At 34.5% G+C, this 17,489-nt stretch overlaps 1 protein-coding gene across 7 annotated transcripts in view; it reads right to left on the bottom strand.

Annotated features, from left to right (window-relative positions):
* Positions 1-1,841: 1,841 nt before the first annotated feature.
* The window catches only part of RCOR3 (REST corepressor 3), a 50,828-nt gene continuing 35,180 nt past the window's right edge, over positions 1,842-17,489 (bottom strand). For 2 of the 7 annotated variants that reach the window (XM_029227824.1, XM_029227822.1), the window contains 3 exons: positions 14,349-14,406; positions 5,253-5,494; positions 1,842-4,793 (listed from right to left, as the gene is read on the bottom strand). In XM_029227824.1, the coding sequence (XP_029083657.1) occupies positions 4,449-4,793; positions 5,253-5,494; positions 14,349-14,406 (645 nt within the window). In that variant the 3' untranslated portion in view covers positions 1,842-4,448. Of the gene's footprint in view, positions 4,794-5,252; positions 5,860-14,348; positions 14,407-17,489 lie in introns of those variants that run through there. The other 5 variants (XM_029227826.1, XM_029227825.1, XR_003794353.1 and 2 more) reach the window with 4 other exon arrangements.

The following is a 17,489-nucleotide window of genomic DNA, read 5'->3' as shown; positions in this document are numbered from 1 at the left end:
CACATGGGCCTCTCCAACATGGCAGCTTGCTTCATCAAAGCATGCAAGCAGAGAAATCTGCTAACAAGACAGAAGTCCCAGTCTTTTAGCCTAACCACAGAAGTGACTTTCCATCACTTTGCTGTATTCCCTTGGTCAGAAGCAAGTCCCTAAGTCCAGCTCGCACACAATGGCATGAATACCGGGAAGCAGGAATCCTTGGAGGCTGCTCCATATCCCTCGAATTTGAGGTTACTATGGGATCCTTTAGAGAATGTCAGTGTTTTCCTGCTCTTTTGCCTTCGCGGAATTGGAGCTTCTTTAATTCTATGAGGTTTTTGTCATAAATCTGTCTCTATCTGCTGGTGGCACCTTCTCTGGCTTTCCAGCACTGTTAAGCATTATTTCTGTTTTTGTATTTCTTGTCATTTCACCAAACTTTGGGTGGAAAGAAAAATAAATAAGCTGAGGCACAGGGAGGTGAAGTAACTTCAGTGGAGTTGGAAGAGTCACCATGGTACAGGGAGAACTTCTTATATATAAGTCAAGTGACAAGCCCCTCAACAATTCTGATTGTTTTCAAATTCTCTTTTGGAAAGGGCACAGCATGTGAACAAAAATGATCTTGGGAATAAAGGCCTTTTGAAGCCAAATCCTGCCAATTATGAAAGCTGCTCTGGGCAGTAAGCCAGATAGATACCTCAAGAGATAGATACCTTGTGTTGTGGTATTATTCAGGATCTTCTTAGTTATCGGTAATTGTATCTTATATATTTAAATAAAATTAAATTAAATAGAATAAAAATTTAACCTTTCTTAAAATAATCCAGAAAAAAAGATAATTCTATAAAGCATTCTGGAAGATTACCCTTCATGCCATTTACAGTGTGAAGACTGCTCCTAGATCTCTCCACTTCACTTTCCCAGCATCTTTTTCTGAGACTGCTCACCCAAATTCCAGCTTTAAGATTGTAAAGTTTAAGTCACCACAATGCAAAGGAAGACCCATTCCTTATCAATAGCCTACTTTAAATCTGGTATAGACAATTTGCAAACATCTTAATCCAACACTAATTTCTGGTCTTCATTGTTTCTCTCTTAAGTGTTCTTCTGATAACAGAAGAAGGGAAGATAACGCCACATGGCCTCTTAGACACACATTTAGGAACAGTCACACATTTAGGAACATTCCTCTTAATGTTTTACTCCCAAACTCCATTGTTACTAAAATTTATTGTTGCAGAACATTCCTTCACTAAGGCAGTTAATCAAGATTTAACTTGGGAGGAGTTACATGTGACCTATTTTTTTCCCTAAGAGAGGCAGTTAAGGTACCCCCACAAATGCATCAAAAAGTGAGGTACTTTCTTGTAGACATTTTATAATATAGCATGGTTTCTCAAACTTGGTTCTTGGATTCTTTCTGTATTCACTTACTCTGTAATCTTATGAATGATATATCTATAATGATATATCTATAATCTATATATCTATAATGTCCAAATTAAAAAACTAATACACACTTTCTTGTTTCCTATTATCAGAATGTATTCATCATTTATTTCAGGAAAGCACAGAGATCCTCCTTTGAGTTCTAAGTCAGATTATTATTTTTGAGGAGACACTGACACCCCAGTGTTAAGTGATCAGCAGTTATTAATATCCATGGATAATATTCTTTTGATAGCAGGAAGAAACATTAAAATAATACAACATATTTAATAACTAAACTTGGTACTTTAACCAAAGTATTTGCAACATTCTTAGTATAGTTGAAAATCATGACTGCCAGGTTTTTTTGGCTTGTTCTCTACATCTATTCCTAAAAAGAATGTAGGCCTATATTAAGACAGAATTTGACGTTCTTTCACCTTTATTTTACATTATATTTTACTCACTTTATTATAAGACTATTAAGAAAAAGTGTTGATCATAACCTACTTTTACCTCCATCATATTACACTGGAATTAAATCATATAGAAAAATAATTTTTATTAATATCACCAGATGTATCAACAGCGTGATTTATTTTTAGTTGAAAAAAATACTTGGGTGTAGATTTTTTTTTAAACTGATAAACTTGAAATTAATGAAATGGTCATTAAAAGATTTTCAGGTTTTGCTTTTTTTTTTCCTTTTTATAAAAATCAGTATTTAGAATTTCACAGTGAAGAGGTCCTAAATTTCTCATACAACATGAAATTATATAAAAATAGAAGACATACACATCTTTAACTCTTTAATCCTTTGATTAAGCAGCAAGCATATCACTCTTCCAGGCCAAACACTGCTTAAACAAAAAAGAAAAATAATGACGTGCAAAATATTTACAAAATATGCAAAGCACACAATAAAGACATCTCACTATATACATGTGTCATATTACTAACGAAGCTAAGATTTTTCTACTGTGTGCTCTAGTGTATGTAAATCAAATTACAGCACATCCCTCAGATACAGCACCTTTGCCCATGGTTGGGATAGAATGGATTTTAAATGAATCACAATATACTTAACAGCTGGACAGATGCTGGTGCTGACCAACTTGACTCACATATCCCACACACTGTATACTGAAGGTCTACTGACAAGAGACAAGACAATAGAAGCTGTATAGTATGCACATATGCAAGACAATCTAAATACTTTAAAAAATGCTTTAGATATTTTCCTTTAAGATATATAACTGTCCCCATGGCTATTAAAATAAAAATAAGTATAAATTCTTGAATATTAGGAATTTTAAATCATAAGGTGATCCAATGAGAGAGAAAGAACACATCCTGGAAAAAGTTTTAGATTATGCCAGAACTTAAGGTCCTTATGGAAAGAAGTGGTCTAAACTTCAAAATTAAAACTTATCAATGGATTTAAGTCAATAGCTCGTTAACACTTTAGAGCCAAAGGCAGGGACTACCCAATATTTGGGGAATATATGACATCTCGAAATATAAACTAGGGCCTTTGATGTTGACCATTTCGTGAAATAGTTCTAAATGTGAAAATGTGAATGTGCAAACATTTAGCTTAAGTTCCACTAGTATAGCAATCTAAGAGATCTGTCCCTTTGCACAGGTCATGATTCCAATATGAAATCACTGTATCAAAAATATTAGTAATACATTGTTGAAATACTATCACTTGTAAAATATTCTTTGTAGGTGCTTAATGATTATGTGTTGAATTAAGAAGACTTGAAATTATTTGTTTCTTTACAAAAGGGGTCTCAGCATTTCAAGTTAACAGCACAATTGTGACAATATACTGATACATCTTTGGATAACACAGAACAAATTCTTAAATTTATTTTATGAAATAATGTTGATGATTTAACCCTAAACCAAACCCAGAAGTACAGGTCAGCTGCAAGGAATACACAAATGCATCCAAATAGTACAATAGAGATTTATCAAGAAAACATCCTTTATATTAAATACAGACCATATTAATAAGTCTGACGGCAATTTAAAGTTCAGAACCTAAACACAAAAAGGGTACTGTAAATAAATGCTTCCATAATCACTATCTCCACATAAATGACAAAATATAATTCTCTTCTAAAGTCCCCAATGTAGGCAACTACTAGTTAAAAGCAGATAGCATTTAGAAAGATTAAAAAAAAAATCAAAATTAACTCCATTTTCAAGAAACTTAAAGACACTGTACTTTAACAGATTAAATCCTCATTTATATGTAAAATTATTATTCCGATCCTCTTACTACTGCAAGATGGCAAGTCAATGACCTTTAAGCAAGGACTTTGCACTAGGACCCTAAACTGTGTGTTAAAGAGTTAGCAGGTTCAGTACATTCTTTGTGGGTTCATATAATTGCTTTGCAATTGATTAAATTGCTTTCTTTTAAAGGAATATATTTAAATTCCTTTAGAAAAAAAAGCAAGAGTTTTTGAAAAAAGGGATATGCAGCTATAATTTCTTAAATATGCATTAAATGAACATATGTCAAAATCTGAAATGCAGGCTATCTATTCTTGCACTCCTAACATAGGAAAATGTTAAAAATTAAATTAAAGAAAAAAGAGAAAAAGTCGAACATCCTTAACTTATGAAACTTAAGGAGTTTTCACAATTCCTAAGTCAATATTCCTGTACTAAGAGCCTTGACTATGAAGAGGCAGGAATATAAAGATTCTCAATAAAATAAATACAGTAAAAACAAAACAAAACCCCTCGGTATATAGAATACCTAATCTCTTTTCCTTTAATGAGATCATGTCGCTGAATGTATACTCTAGAAAGGAGGCTAACTGTAGGCTTTCTGTTGTATAACATTTCAGTTGCGTGAACTAAAAAATTTCTTAGGCATCTACTTATGCTAGCCCACTGCCACAGAACTAGTTTGCAGCCTCAGTATCTAGGAAGGATTATTCTTTCTTCTTTTGCATCAGTCAGGTGAGCACTGTATAATGATGGGGTGAAAAGTTACTGCAGCTCTGTCCAATTTAATCTTAGTGCAGTGAGGACTGTGAATCTGTCTGAATTCCGATAAGTGATGGTGGCTGTTGACCACCAACTGTGGACAACACTGGTCTTGGGTTTAGACGGGGTGGCATAGAATTAGCAGGGCGAATGAGAGGTGGTGGAGGCTGATTTAAAGTTGGCCGGGGCTGGATGAACCGAGCCTGCTGCTGGAGTGGAGGAGGCTGCCGGTGAAGAGCAGGGGCAGCAGGCAGTGTTGGACGAAGAAGTGGTGGAGGCTGGTTCAGAGTGGCAATGGGGGCTGTTGGTGTTGGAGTGGATGATGGGGCAGGAGGTGACGGACCCAGAGTCCGAGGAGCCTGTGGGGTCTGTGCCTAGAGGTGAAGAAACAAAAATACACGTATGAGATGACAGTTCCTAATGAACTTAATACAATATAGTTTGGGCTGTCACAGGAAAAACAGAACAAAACAAAAACATAACACCAGTGTTTTTTGGAAGCACAAGCTTCTTTTATTTTAAACAAAACAAAACAAAAAACCAAAAACCAAAAAAGCAACGAAGCTACCAAACAGGCATCTTTACTAGTAAACAGCTTAACACTGGAAATAAAAATAAGACTATGAAAGAACAATACACTCTCCATTCTTCAAGGATCAGAACTTAGCATGTCATTATGACTTAAGAGTCACGAGAGATGCACCACTGAGTAAGTGTATTGTCAACCTTTCATGCTCATTTAGCTAGTCCTCTGACAAATTAACCTTACAGAACACCACACAAAATGGTGATTCCTCAACTCATATTAGCTCAAATTCCATACACAAACACACCTCCTCTTCTTCATCAGTGCTCTTCCCTGATGGCACATTAGAAGCACTTTTTGTCTCCTCCCCTAAAGTAGAAGCATCACCATTAGAAGCCTGGGTTCCTTGTTCTGCTTCCCACTCCTGCAATACCTCCTCTAAGTTAAACCGACGCCTGTAGTTTACAAAGAAGTTCTTCACTTGGCCAACAGTCTTGTTGCCAATTACATCTGCAATAGCTTGAAAATCTTTACCATATTTGCGGACACCTGGAAGGCAAAGTAAATAATACACCTGTGAAGGATCAATAAGGAGAGCTGTGTGTACTATACATCATGCACACACACAAGATACCAGCAATGAAAATCCTTTCTGATAAACTCTGCTCATTTCTCAATTCTGAGATAGAGGCTAAGATATCAGGGTCACAGATGAAAACTATCAATTATGTCATTTCATCGAGCCAGCCACTTGCCTTCAACTGAACAATCAGAAACTTACCATTTTTTACATACTCAGTTATTTTCTCCAATCCTCTCTTGAACTCTCAAATACAGTCCATTTATTGTAAAGCATTGAATTCTTTGTTCCATCCTCAATTCCACATTCATTTATTTCCCTAGTAGCCAGTCACCTAAATTTGAGCAACACCGTTTGTAAACAAAACTGGATGGGAACGAACCATCTCTTTTATCCCCTCAATGGACTGAGTGAGTAGTCTTAGGGTTCCCCCATTAAGAAAAGCATTGTAATTTTGGTCTTAACACCAACTTCAACATAATTACTTGCCTATCTTACCAGGTACCAATGAAGAGAAATGAGATAAGAATTTAAACATAAAAAGCAGGAGAATCATCACAATCTGATGGACGAAAAAAGGGGAAACTATTTTTCAGAGTTTGTTGGATTTTAACTCACCTAACAGTTCTAAGGACTGTATATATGAAGGATTCCTAGATATGCTCTGTAGCCTAAAGAATTAGGGTATAATAGTGACGACTTGTAGATACTTGTGCTTAATATCACTACCTTAAATTTAAGAAGGATTGTACATTCAGTTATTAAAAAACCTAACTTCCATAAAATTATGGAAATTTTATTAAATGAGGGATAATATTTGATTTATGAACTTGAGATAGTCAATTATGCTACAGAGTTTAAAGTGAGTTTATATACTCAGATGGACAATAATTTGCTCTTAAGGGAATTCTAAAAGAAATTCACTGACTCATTCTAGAAAGAGATGCACTTAGCTCAAAATATAAAAGCTGTCAAAATTTTTATTTTACAATTTGATAACTGCTTTTTAAAATACCAGAAAACAGTAACTCATTAATTAGAGATGAGAAAGGAGAAAAAAAATATTGATGTCTATGATATTAAAGTCTGTAGTTTAACCTAAGCAGCCAGAAATACAGGAATTTAGATAAACTTAACATGTATACAATCACACATAAGAGAATAATATAAGGACATATTAATACCCCAGCAGAAATGCTAGACATATTCTTACTGATAGCTATTTGGGTGATACACCTATTACCTAAAGCACCAGCATGATATAACTCCTGTTCTTAAATTCTGTGCTTATTTTTTATTGAAAACTTGGGAGTAAGTATCTCTTGCTACATTCAACTTGCTAGCCTTGACTCTATGGGGAGTTCCTTTCTCTTAGAGCATTTTGGGTAGGAGGCCTGACATTATTAAGCTATAACCATATCCCATTGTTAATACAGAGTTTTGGGTTTATAAACTATGCTCATTTGCTCTGTTCTCAAAGGGAAAGACATATGCATGACAACAAAGTAATAATGATACTTAAACACTACTGATAATATTTTATTTTATATTCTTTTACAATATAAATGAATTTATATTCTCTTAAATCCATGAGCTGATTTCCAGTTTGAACTTCATAACTGAGTATAAATTCTAATGGTGACTAGGTTCCACCAAGGGTTTATCTGGCAATAAGAACCCAAGGTCATTTCGTATGAAGAATTACTGCTGCATACTCAAGTACTTCTCTACTACTTGTACTTTGGAAAACAGCAACTCAACTTGAGATGACTGCACTGAAAAACAGATAACAATTGGAAATCACACACAGCGTTCTACCAGTGTACTAATTTTCATAATGGATATGTAATTTACATTCTAGAAATGTCCAATGCTACTGAATACGTGAGCTTAGAAATGAAAACCTTAAATAAATCTAGGATTAGATCTGCTATATTCTTAGCAAGAAGTCACATTAAGAGTAACTCTTGACTCCAAGTCTGACAATATTACAACCCTCCGAACACCCATTTGTTTAGCAAAATATACTCTAAAACCTACCACTAAGCTGTCCCCAAGTCTAACTCCACTATATAACTGTCCCCTCTTCTTCTGACTCTATTTTTTTTTTTTTTTTGGTCTTCCACTTTATTTTCTCTTGCTCGATAGACCTTGTCACTAATATTGTCGCATTTCCAGAATTGCATGCCCCCAAACCAAAACTACTTCCTATAGGAACTTTAGTTTACCCAGACACTTTGGATTTTCTTCAGTTCACCTAGGTTCTGAGTCACCTAGGTAAGTTTATCATTAACTTGTGTATGCTAGTCTCGTATCAACTACTTTGCAAAGTCTTAAGGCTCAGACCACACTGTAGACTTCTGTAGTCTGGCTAAGGGTCTCAATCATGTCCTGAGAATAAGTGGGTCCAGATATTAATGTCTTTAACCTGCAGGATGGCTGGGCCGGGTCTGGAAGAGCTAGAGCTCCTTGGCAGTCTCCTCTGGACAAACAATAGCCTCATCTGTCTGCCTCAGTGTGTTATGAAATTTTTCATAATTTTCTCTGTGTTCCATGATGTGAAAAAAGTTGGAAAGTACTGTCCTATGGAATACAAAGTACCACCAGCATTACTACAACGCAGAGTACAGAGGAAGTGCTCAGGAAATACGACTGATTTTTCTCCTCCATAGGGCTTCATTCTATTATTCTTCCCAAGCTACAAGAGTCACATATGGCTGACTTCTTTATCACTTTCACATTCCCAGTGACGTTGCACATTTTGGCTAGAAGGTGGAATTCTTAAGCTCTGTACTATGGCTGATAACTAGTCAAACTCTAGTGAAACACCAAATGAAGACTTAATGGGACTGACTCCTTCCGATGAATCCCCAGGTAGGCTTCTGGAGGTCAGCCTCGCAAGGTAGTGGTGCTGAGCAACCATCTTTAACAACCTATGATATCAGAGCTACTTTGTTACAACTCGTACCTGAGGAAAGGGTGGTCCATTCTTTTTCCACAGTTTATAAAAAACGAGGTCCATCATATCTCATATTATATCCCTCATAAGAATTGGTGCTAGAATGACTTAGGAAGTTCTTACTACAAAACTTGAAATTTCTCCTTCATTTTCATCATTAAATACTGCAGGTATGAGAATTTTGCTATGCTTTAAAGAATGTTCACCTTGATAAAAATTCTAGGCACAAAAAACACATAAAATGGGAATGCTAATATTAATGACCTTGAAAACCCAAATTTGTATTCTAATGAAGGATCAACTTCTCATGGATTTCTTCAATAAACAGATTTTTTTTTTTTTTTTTTCTGGTACGCGGGCCTCTCACTGTTGTGGCCTCCCCCGTTGCGGAGCACAGGCTCCGGATGCGCAGGCTCAGCGGCCATGGCTCACGGGCCTAGCCGCTCCGCGGCATGTGGGATCTTCCCGGACCGGGGCACGAACCCGTGTCCCCTGCATTGGCAGGCGGACTCTCAACCACTGCGCCACCAGGGAAGCCCAAAAAACAGATTTTTATGGTCTGAATTATATCCCATATCACAGGCTGAATCAATAAAGTAATACTGTGAGACAATAAGATAGCACAACTATTCCTAATTAGTAACTCTATTTCCTTATGTGAAATACTATCTCTATCACTTTTGATTGACAATTCACTAAAGGTATCAAAAAGTAAACAAGTTAAATCATCTAATCACTCATTATCTCATTATGAAATAACAAATAAATGTAGAATACTTTTTAAATCTCTCTAAAACAAAACAAAAAAAAGATTAAATCTCTCTCACTCCTCCTGAAGATATAAAAGGCTTAGGTCCATCTGAACCACGGTTTTAAATTAAATTTGTGACCTTTAGGGCAAGAGGTCAGTTTTCAAAGGTGAGTGGGAAAAAACTTAAGAGAACCCCAGAAGAGGGAAATTAAATATTTCCCAGGGAGAGGAAAAAATTGTTTTCAGTAAAATTTCTAAATTTCATTTCAAAGTTACAGTGAAACAACATGGCTTCTACACTGGCAGATGAAACCGTATAATCTTTATAATATATACTTTTAAAGTTTTGTTTGGGAATTAATATAAAAATATAACTCATTAGGATATTGTGTTATCATTGTTTTATTTTCCAACCAGTGTTCTATATTACCCAACCAAAAAACAATTTGTATTTTTAGAGCTTTGGGTAGTAAAATAGTAAGTTCAGGAGCATTTGTAATATGGTGTTTCCCAATTCTGGACATGGTATTTAGACGTTTTTTTACTTTGACAGAAAGGATATCATAAATCTGCTTTCAGTACGTTTAAAAAGTTATTTTTAAAATCTTATTTTGGACTCCAAAAAAAACCCAAAGCCAATATTACAGTGACAAGCTACTTCTAGATATAGGTAATGAAAATTCGGGGGATACTTTTTCCTGCTTCTTGCACAAATGTCTTAAAGTGAGCATGTACTTAGTATAATTGGAAAATATTAATTTTTCAAAAATCTATTTTTGAAGTAAGAATACAGTGACATCTAGAAACTCCAAGGATATGGTTCTTTCCTATCAATAAGAGGTTAATTTTAAACTCAAACCATTCAGGAACATGCATTTCTTTTCACCTCCTGTAAATCTTGTCAAGAATTCCTAGTAAAGAAGGTAAAAAAGATATCAACAGCAGTGGGACAGTGATTGGTGCATCTGGGCAATGGCTAAAAGTCAAAATCATATATTCTCTTTCCAATGTCTAGCCTTTCTCTTCTGAAGCTTCCCATCTTCTTGCTACAAGTTAAATTCCATCCCAAAAATGCTGGGAATTTTGAATCATTAATTATCTGAAGCAAGTGCATCAGAGGGTTGACAATTATACTTTTGGGCCTCCATTCTTGTGATATCAGTTGTAACAGAAGAAACTGTCTAATGCAAACAGATAACTTTTAGATGGAAAAGTATGAATCTATCTCCACCTCCTTTTGATCATTCATGTACTGAGGATCATGTAAGGATCGTTACAATCCTTATGCCTTAATCAATAGCCAAATCTCTTGCCCCCCCCCCCGACTTTAGGGACCATTCTAGCTTTTTTTAAAGTAGGAGATAAAATTAGGAAGAAGACAATTTCTAGACTTGCAACTTCATTGCTCCTAAAAAGGAATGAATGTATAAACTATAGGGAGAGAAGGTAAAATTTAACTGTAAGCATAACTCACTTGAACACAGTTCTGTCATTTCCTTTTTTATATGAGAAGGCAAGTAATATATAAAAAAAAAACCTAAAAATTAAAGTTGATGCCTTGATAAAATTAGAAAAATTTTTTGTTGTTTATCTCAATATGGCACAAATATTGTAGTTGGGAAGCATATTTTTTTGTTTGTTTTTTAGTTTTTTACCACTAATGACTAAGAAATGAATACATTTAAGAGGAGACATAAAATAAAAATGTCAAACGTTGTATACCATGCTTCTGCTCCTATACACTTTAAAAAGCAGATGTTTTGCACTATCATTTAAATGTATTGTTACTTTTTGAAAACAGATAATAATTGTTCCATTTTACATGAAAAAAATACACCTAGAATCTAATTCTTTTCTTAATTCTTGCTTAATAAGGAATGTTTATCATATGAATATCAAGACTGATTTTAGGATAATTTCTAAAAGCACCATAGATTAGAAAAAAATATTTATATATATGACATAAGCTACAAACAGGGGTATTTCACCATTAACACAAATATGTGAAGACTATAACTGGTCTTACTGTTAACTAATTTGTTATAATAGAAAATTTAGATACTCAAAGCTGAAACAGATTACAGAAATTGTAGAAATACCATTCTTGGTAAGTATTTTAAGAGGATTAAATTAAATTAAAGCAGCATTTATAATATCCCACTTGGGGACTCTCGAAGAATGCTACTGAAGTTATAACATAGTTAGAATAAAATCAACATAATAAAGTGATAGATTACACAAGTAAAAGCAGACATTCCTATCTGGTCTGAGCATGATTTTCCCCCCTTCCAAATAAGGGAGAAAGAAGGGGAAATGGCTTATTTATTTATTTAAATATTTGTTGTTAAAATAATATTTATTTACAATTTAAATGGCTAGTACTTAGTTAACAACAATATGAGCAGATGGAAGTGGGAAATATATATTTAAGCCCTAGGAAATGATCTTAATATACTTATTTGGTTTTCAGAATTACAACAAAAAGTTTATTTAATAGTAGAGTTATAAATCTCACTTGTGACACTAGAGCCAACATTTCTCTCTCTAGGTCACTGTAATGGTCAACTATGAGCAAGATAAAATAAAGCATTTAACAAATGAATGTCAAATCAGAATCTATATGTAAAATGTCTTGAATAGACAGTTCTATATAAATTAAAACATGTTAGTATCAAAACATAAATGATTTGAAACTGAAGTGGCCAGAAGAATAATATCATATAAAGGCTTATCATAAATAAAGATTAAAAAGAAGAAGAAAAAACCAAGAACAATTACCTGCTAAGTACTTCCGAATTACACATGTTAAAATAAAAAGTGCAATTATGTACCTTAACCACACTGAGACTCAGGTACAGGTGACATTACTATACGATTATACTGTTTATAAGACACACTTTTGAGTATTATATAAATACATGGGCACATGAAGCAAAGATGGTACTTTTTAATTCTCCCTAAAATAACTATTTTGGACACAAATAGCTTAGCTTTGTTTTATTTTATATAACAAAAACAAAAACAAAACCCAAAACAAAACCCAAAAAACCCTAAAAACTCAAAGTGAAAATAAAAATTTCCCACACAGAGTCAAAATAAATATTTAAATAAAAACGAAGACATTAACATACTAAGAGAGTGCTTTCAAAATCCTAAGAACATGAATCTTTCCATACAAATTGCTCCATTAGTGTAATTTATTTAAGGACTACTTTTTAAACGAGCATAAAAATATGACACTGAATATCCCTCAGGAGAGAGGAAATGTTTGATTATTTCTATAAATACTCCATTCTTTTAATATCTATAAGCTGAAATAATGTCCACATATATAGCTCAACTCCATATGTAAATCTTTCCATTGTCCTTCTCTTGAATGCAGCTTTTCATAATATCCAACTCAGCCATAAGATTCAATGGATCCTACCACTTAAAGGAGTACTGTAGAACAGTATCAAATCCTGATTCTGTACATATAGAGAAAGATTAGCCCAGACTTCCTAGCCGATTCTCTTAAGAAAACCATTTCACTGGGATAATTTCTTATATGAAGAGTACAGGATTGGTATACTAACCTTTAAGCAATGAAATACTGGAAGACGGGGTTAAATTCTATAGGCTACTCTGATGAAGGGAAACAGTCAAACCATCAGTCAAACCAATGCCTACTCAAATAACTATGTTAGAGCCATAAGACATAATTCTAAATAAATATGAGACAGCCATTGAAAATACTGATTTTTTAATCAAAAATTTAAATTGTCAGTTTTTAGTTTTAAAACAGCTATTATTGAACATTATAAACTAATTAAACTTTGTTCTGACTCATTCAGAAACTTAATTCTACAATTACAGATGTGCTCAATGCACATCCAGCACCCTGCCTCCATCAAATAAAGTATTTCTATTTATGAAATGACTGTATACCAAAGGGAAGGCTGACATTATCCTGTTGGCACCCTCCTGTGACATTTTCAAGTCACACTGGGTGAGTAATTCTTACTCTAATTCAAACTGCAGAGTCATCCATTAATCAATCTTTAACTACATTATTCTCATATCCGAATGATACTTGCACAACATTTTTGAGTTAAATATTTTCTCTATGTTTGAATACTTGGAACTATTTTTAAAGGTATATGTTTCACTGGGGCCCAACCCTCTTACAGTCGTTAACCTAGACAAAAAAGCTATTAGTACTCAATACAGAGGGCTCAGCCAGGAAGAAACAAATTGTAAACCAAACTTAAATCACACAGTCAGTCCTGCAGATAGTTCATCTTGAAAGGGAAAAAAAATCTACAACACTGAATTAAAACATACAATATGCCCTTCTTTAAGTAACTCAAATACAAGAAAATCCAAGATTATAGTGCTTCCAATTTGCCCATGGGTATTCATATTACAAAAAGTTTTCTGCCATACAATTCACACAACAAAGCATTCTTCCAAATAGTGCATTTAAAATTGTATGTGTATATACATATATCTTAAGTCTCTCTTTTGTATAAATAGATATATTTAAAGTCAGGTTTTGAAGCATTCAGTGGCATATCTCTTAAGTAAGTTATATGTATATGTATATACATATATCTTAAGTCTCTCTTTTGTATAAATAGATATATTTAAAGTCAGGTTTTGAAGCATTCAGTGGCATATCTCTTAAGTAAGTTATGGTACACTGAAGGTAAAGCATATCATTAATATTTTCAGTACCTGACATTTATCAAATACAGAGTAATCAGGGAAACCAGAAACAGAAATTAGTTTATGCTTTAAGTAATGAGTTATTGACTGATACAGTAAGAATGAACCCAACTGCAGGAATACTGAAGTAGAGGCACGGAGAGACCATGACTTGTTCAAGCTTGTCACCACCATCATTTATTTAGTGCTGAGAATGCATTACATGCTGTTCAGGACCCAAAATGCACACAGGCTCAGTATGTCACATCCACAAGTACAAAACAGAATTCATGGTCACCAGGACTTTGTGGTGAACACAAGACCCCTTTCTTGATCCATTTCTAAAGGAAGGGAAGAACTACGGTAGTCACCTTTCATGACAAGTTAAATAATTATTAACAACAGTAACTGCTTATCTTTAATATACCTTGCACTGCTAGAAGCTGCTCCTCTGTGGTCCAACGGGCATTAATTTTCTGATTTGACTACAAAATTAAAGAGAAGTTTCCTAATGAGGATATGAAGACAGACATTTTTCCAAAGTGCTTATTTTTTTTAAACTTTTCACCAAATCACAGACAAGAGATTACTAAAACTCTGATTTATGAGGATTTCATTTTTATAAGAATTAAAAAATATATTCTGAATTACCTTTTACCAACACAAAAAGATAATGAAAGGGAAATGTACCATTTTGGGAGAATGAACAACATTCGCACTTATACTCTAGGCAGAGATATCAAAACTGAGAAATCTATTAATCGCCTGTTTTCCAACTACAATGTTCCTATCATACGTTGCAGATGTTAATTTTAGCCTAGTTTTAAACATTTAAGAGACTTTGTTTTCTTTAGAGAAGGATCTGTGACTCTAAAATTTCTTCTCTTCATATTTAGATTAAACTTGTCCTTACTCCATCAAAAACAGTGTTGCATAAATTACCATAAAACTGTAGATCAAGCCTATGCCCTAAAATATTTCATTTCTAAAGCAGAGAGTGACCCACTATAAGAATAGATTTTCCCCCCAAGACCTCCTACATTCTTTCCAGTATTTTTGTTTAACAAATTTCTAAGTTTAAGATTTTTACTATGGCAGCATTACAATATCAGTTAAACAGCTAACCACATTTCACTAGTGTATACCCACTGCTGAGTAATCAAGAACCTTTGGCAGTAGATGGAGGGACAGAAATAAGTATACCGGCTTACAGAGGTTTGCAGTAGAAACTGCCCAGATAAAGTGGCCAATGTAATACACGCACATGCTGGGCAAAACAGTAACAAAGGCTTCCTCTGAGAAGGGTGTTTAGGGCTTATCTCACTTGTAGTCTTAGCAATAAGAGTTTCCACAGTACACAGCGGTTCTGGGTAACACCAACTTTCTCACCATGAGTGAAGAGGTATAAGCAAGCATTTGGAAGAAAGAATGAAACAAAAATTCAAAAAAAAATTAGGAGAGAAGAAAGAAAAAAGTAAAAAAAACACCTATAGTAAAGGAGGAAAAAACCTAAAACACAAAGCACTGAATTCCAGATGATGAGATTATAAAGGGATAGCAAGGCAGGCCAGGCAAAGCCTGGATAAGCCTCCAGATTAGGATACTGGTGATAAGGTAAACGAATAACAGTAAACAGGCAAAGAGAAAGAGGGGAAATAGGACATACAGAAGCAGTAGTAAGGGTGAACCAAGGCTAAAAAAGTGAAAAGAAAAAGGAGATGACAGAGGAAAAACTAGCAGTTAATCCCCCAAGAGGAGTAACAAGAATGAAGTAGGAGCTAATATTTGAGTTAATACCCAGGCAATCTGATGCTACCGTGGCTGTGACAGGTAGACAGAAGAGGCCCTTGGTACCGAAGGATAATTGGTACTGGAACCTATTTAAAACAGGTCCAAATATTTCAGAGTAAATGGTTAAAAAATAAAGGGTTGATTGTAACTTGATCTGAAATATGAAAATAAAACTTAGGAAAATTAGCTCATTAAAAAATAGTCACTGATTCCACTTACATGCTTTAATTTTATTTTTTGGCATACCTCTTCTGACTATACAATGGTATAACATTCTCTAGCTTTGCAATTTACAACATGAGCATAGCATATAGGCCATTTTTGTTTTGAAGACTTCAACAAATTTCTCTTAATTCTTTGAAACCCCTCTTAATTCTTTGTTACTCAAATTATTCTTTTTTAAAGTGCTTGTCTCAGTCACCATCCTCTTTTTTTCCATTGTTAATTCTGCTAGATACCCATTTGTCAACAATTTTGCAAATGATTAAAGTCATTCTCGTGTACTTTCATAGACTTCATGAAGTTTCACATCTTTTGCAAGGCTTACAATTTCATTTTGTATTTGCATTGTATTAGCAAGAGAGTAACAGAGAAGGATGTTGCTGTGATGGACGGGAAGGACAACAGCTAGAGTTAATTAGGGAGAATTGGTGAATAGAGCCTAATTTTATAGGTGCTCAATTCATTAGTGAATATTTTCTTATTTGGCAACTTTTGCTTCTCCATGTATCCCTTAGATTAATGAACATTTGGATACTAAGGATCTCTTGTAATACTACATTGCAAGCTGTTCTTAGGATTAAAGTTAGGATACATGTAGAACATCTAGCACAGTGCCTTAGCAGCAGAAATTGATCAATCGACGTTTGTTAAACCTGAAAGGCATAAGCTGGAGGAAAAGGTGTCATTAGTGAAAAGAGAATAAAAGGTGAAAGAGAAATAACAAGCAGTATGAAGACTTATTTATCAGTTTACAAGCATATCAGGAGATGGGATGAAGACGAATAACTATTATTAAAATTAAAAAGTACAGAGTATACTGGGGATTCAAAGATGAGAGGGAAATGTCAAAATGATTAGAATAGGGAAAATGGAAAGTTGAAGGGACTGGAGTCTGAGATGGGTTTAAGAATAGGAGAAGTTTCTGAAAGGCAAAAATGAGGAGAAGGCATACCATGACAGGGAACAAGAGGATTTTTGCCAGGAAGAAGTGATAAATAAGCCTGGAAGGTTGGTGATACTTAACTAAACCAAAATACGGTAAGGACCACTTTTGGAAGTGCCATAAAAACCAAGGTTGATGAGTTCATACTAGATTTAATAAGCAATTGTGCTGGGCAGGGGGTGGGGCGGTAAGGAGCAAGGGGAGAAGGGTAGGATTATGAGCAGAGTAAGACTTTAAGCCTAGAAAGCTGGGAGAAGGGTGATGCTGTTAAGGATTTAGGATTTGGGAGATGTGGGAAGGCAAGGCTAAGATGAGGAATTTAACTTGGGATACACTGAAAAAAGGTATTAGGCAGGAGACTAAAACAGATTCATCTATTCAAACACTTTTTTTTAAGTGTCTGGAAAATGTTTATGAGGGAAAACAATGGAGTCATCTTACTAAAACCAGCCTGTGAATGTTTTTTTTTTTTCCTCCCAAAATTACTCTTGAAATGTTCTTACAAAGGTAGCCACGGAGACAGGCACAGTCTCTCAAAAAGTCCACATAGCCAATTATTCCTCCAGCATTGGAATGGGCCACTGTTTCTCAGTTAAATCCCAGATGAAGCCT

The sequence above is a fragment of the Monodon monoceros genome, unplaced genomic scaffold, assembly GCF_005190385.1.
Source record: "Monodon monoceros isolate NGI ecotype Baffin Bay Population unplaced genomic scaffold, NGI_Narwhal_1 Super_Scaffold_18, whole genome shotgun sequence".
NCBI classification, from domain to species: domain Eukaryota; kingdom Metazoa; phylum Chordata; class Mammalia; order Artiodactyla; family Monodontidae; genus Monodon; species Monodon monoceros.
This window is presented reverse-complemented; position numbering and strand designations above follow the sequence as displayed.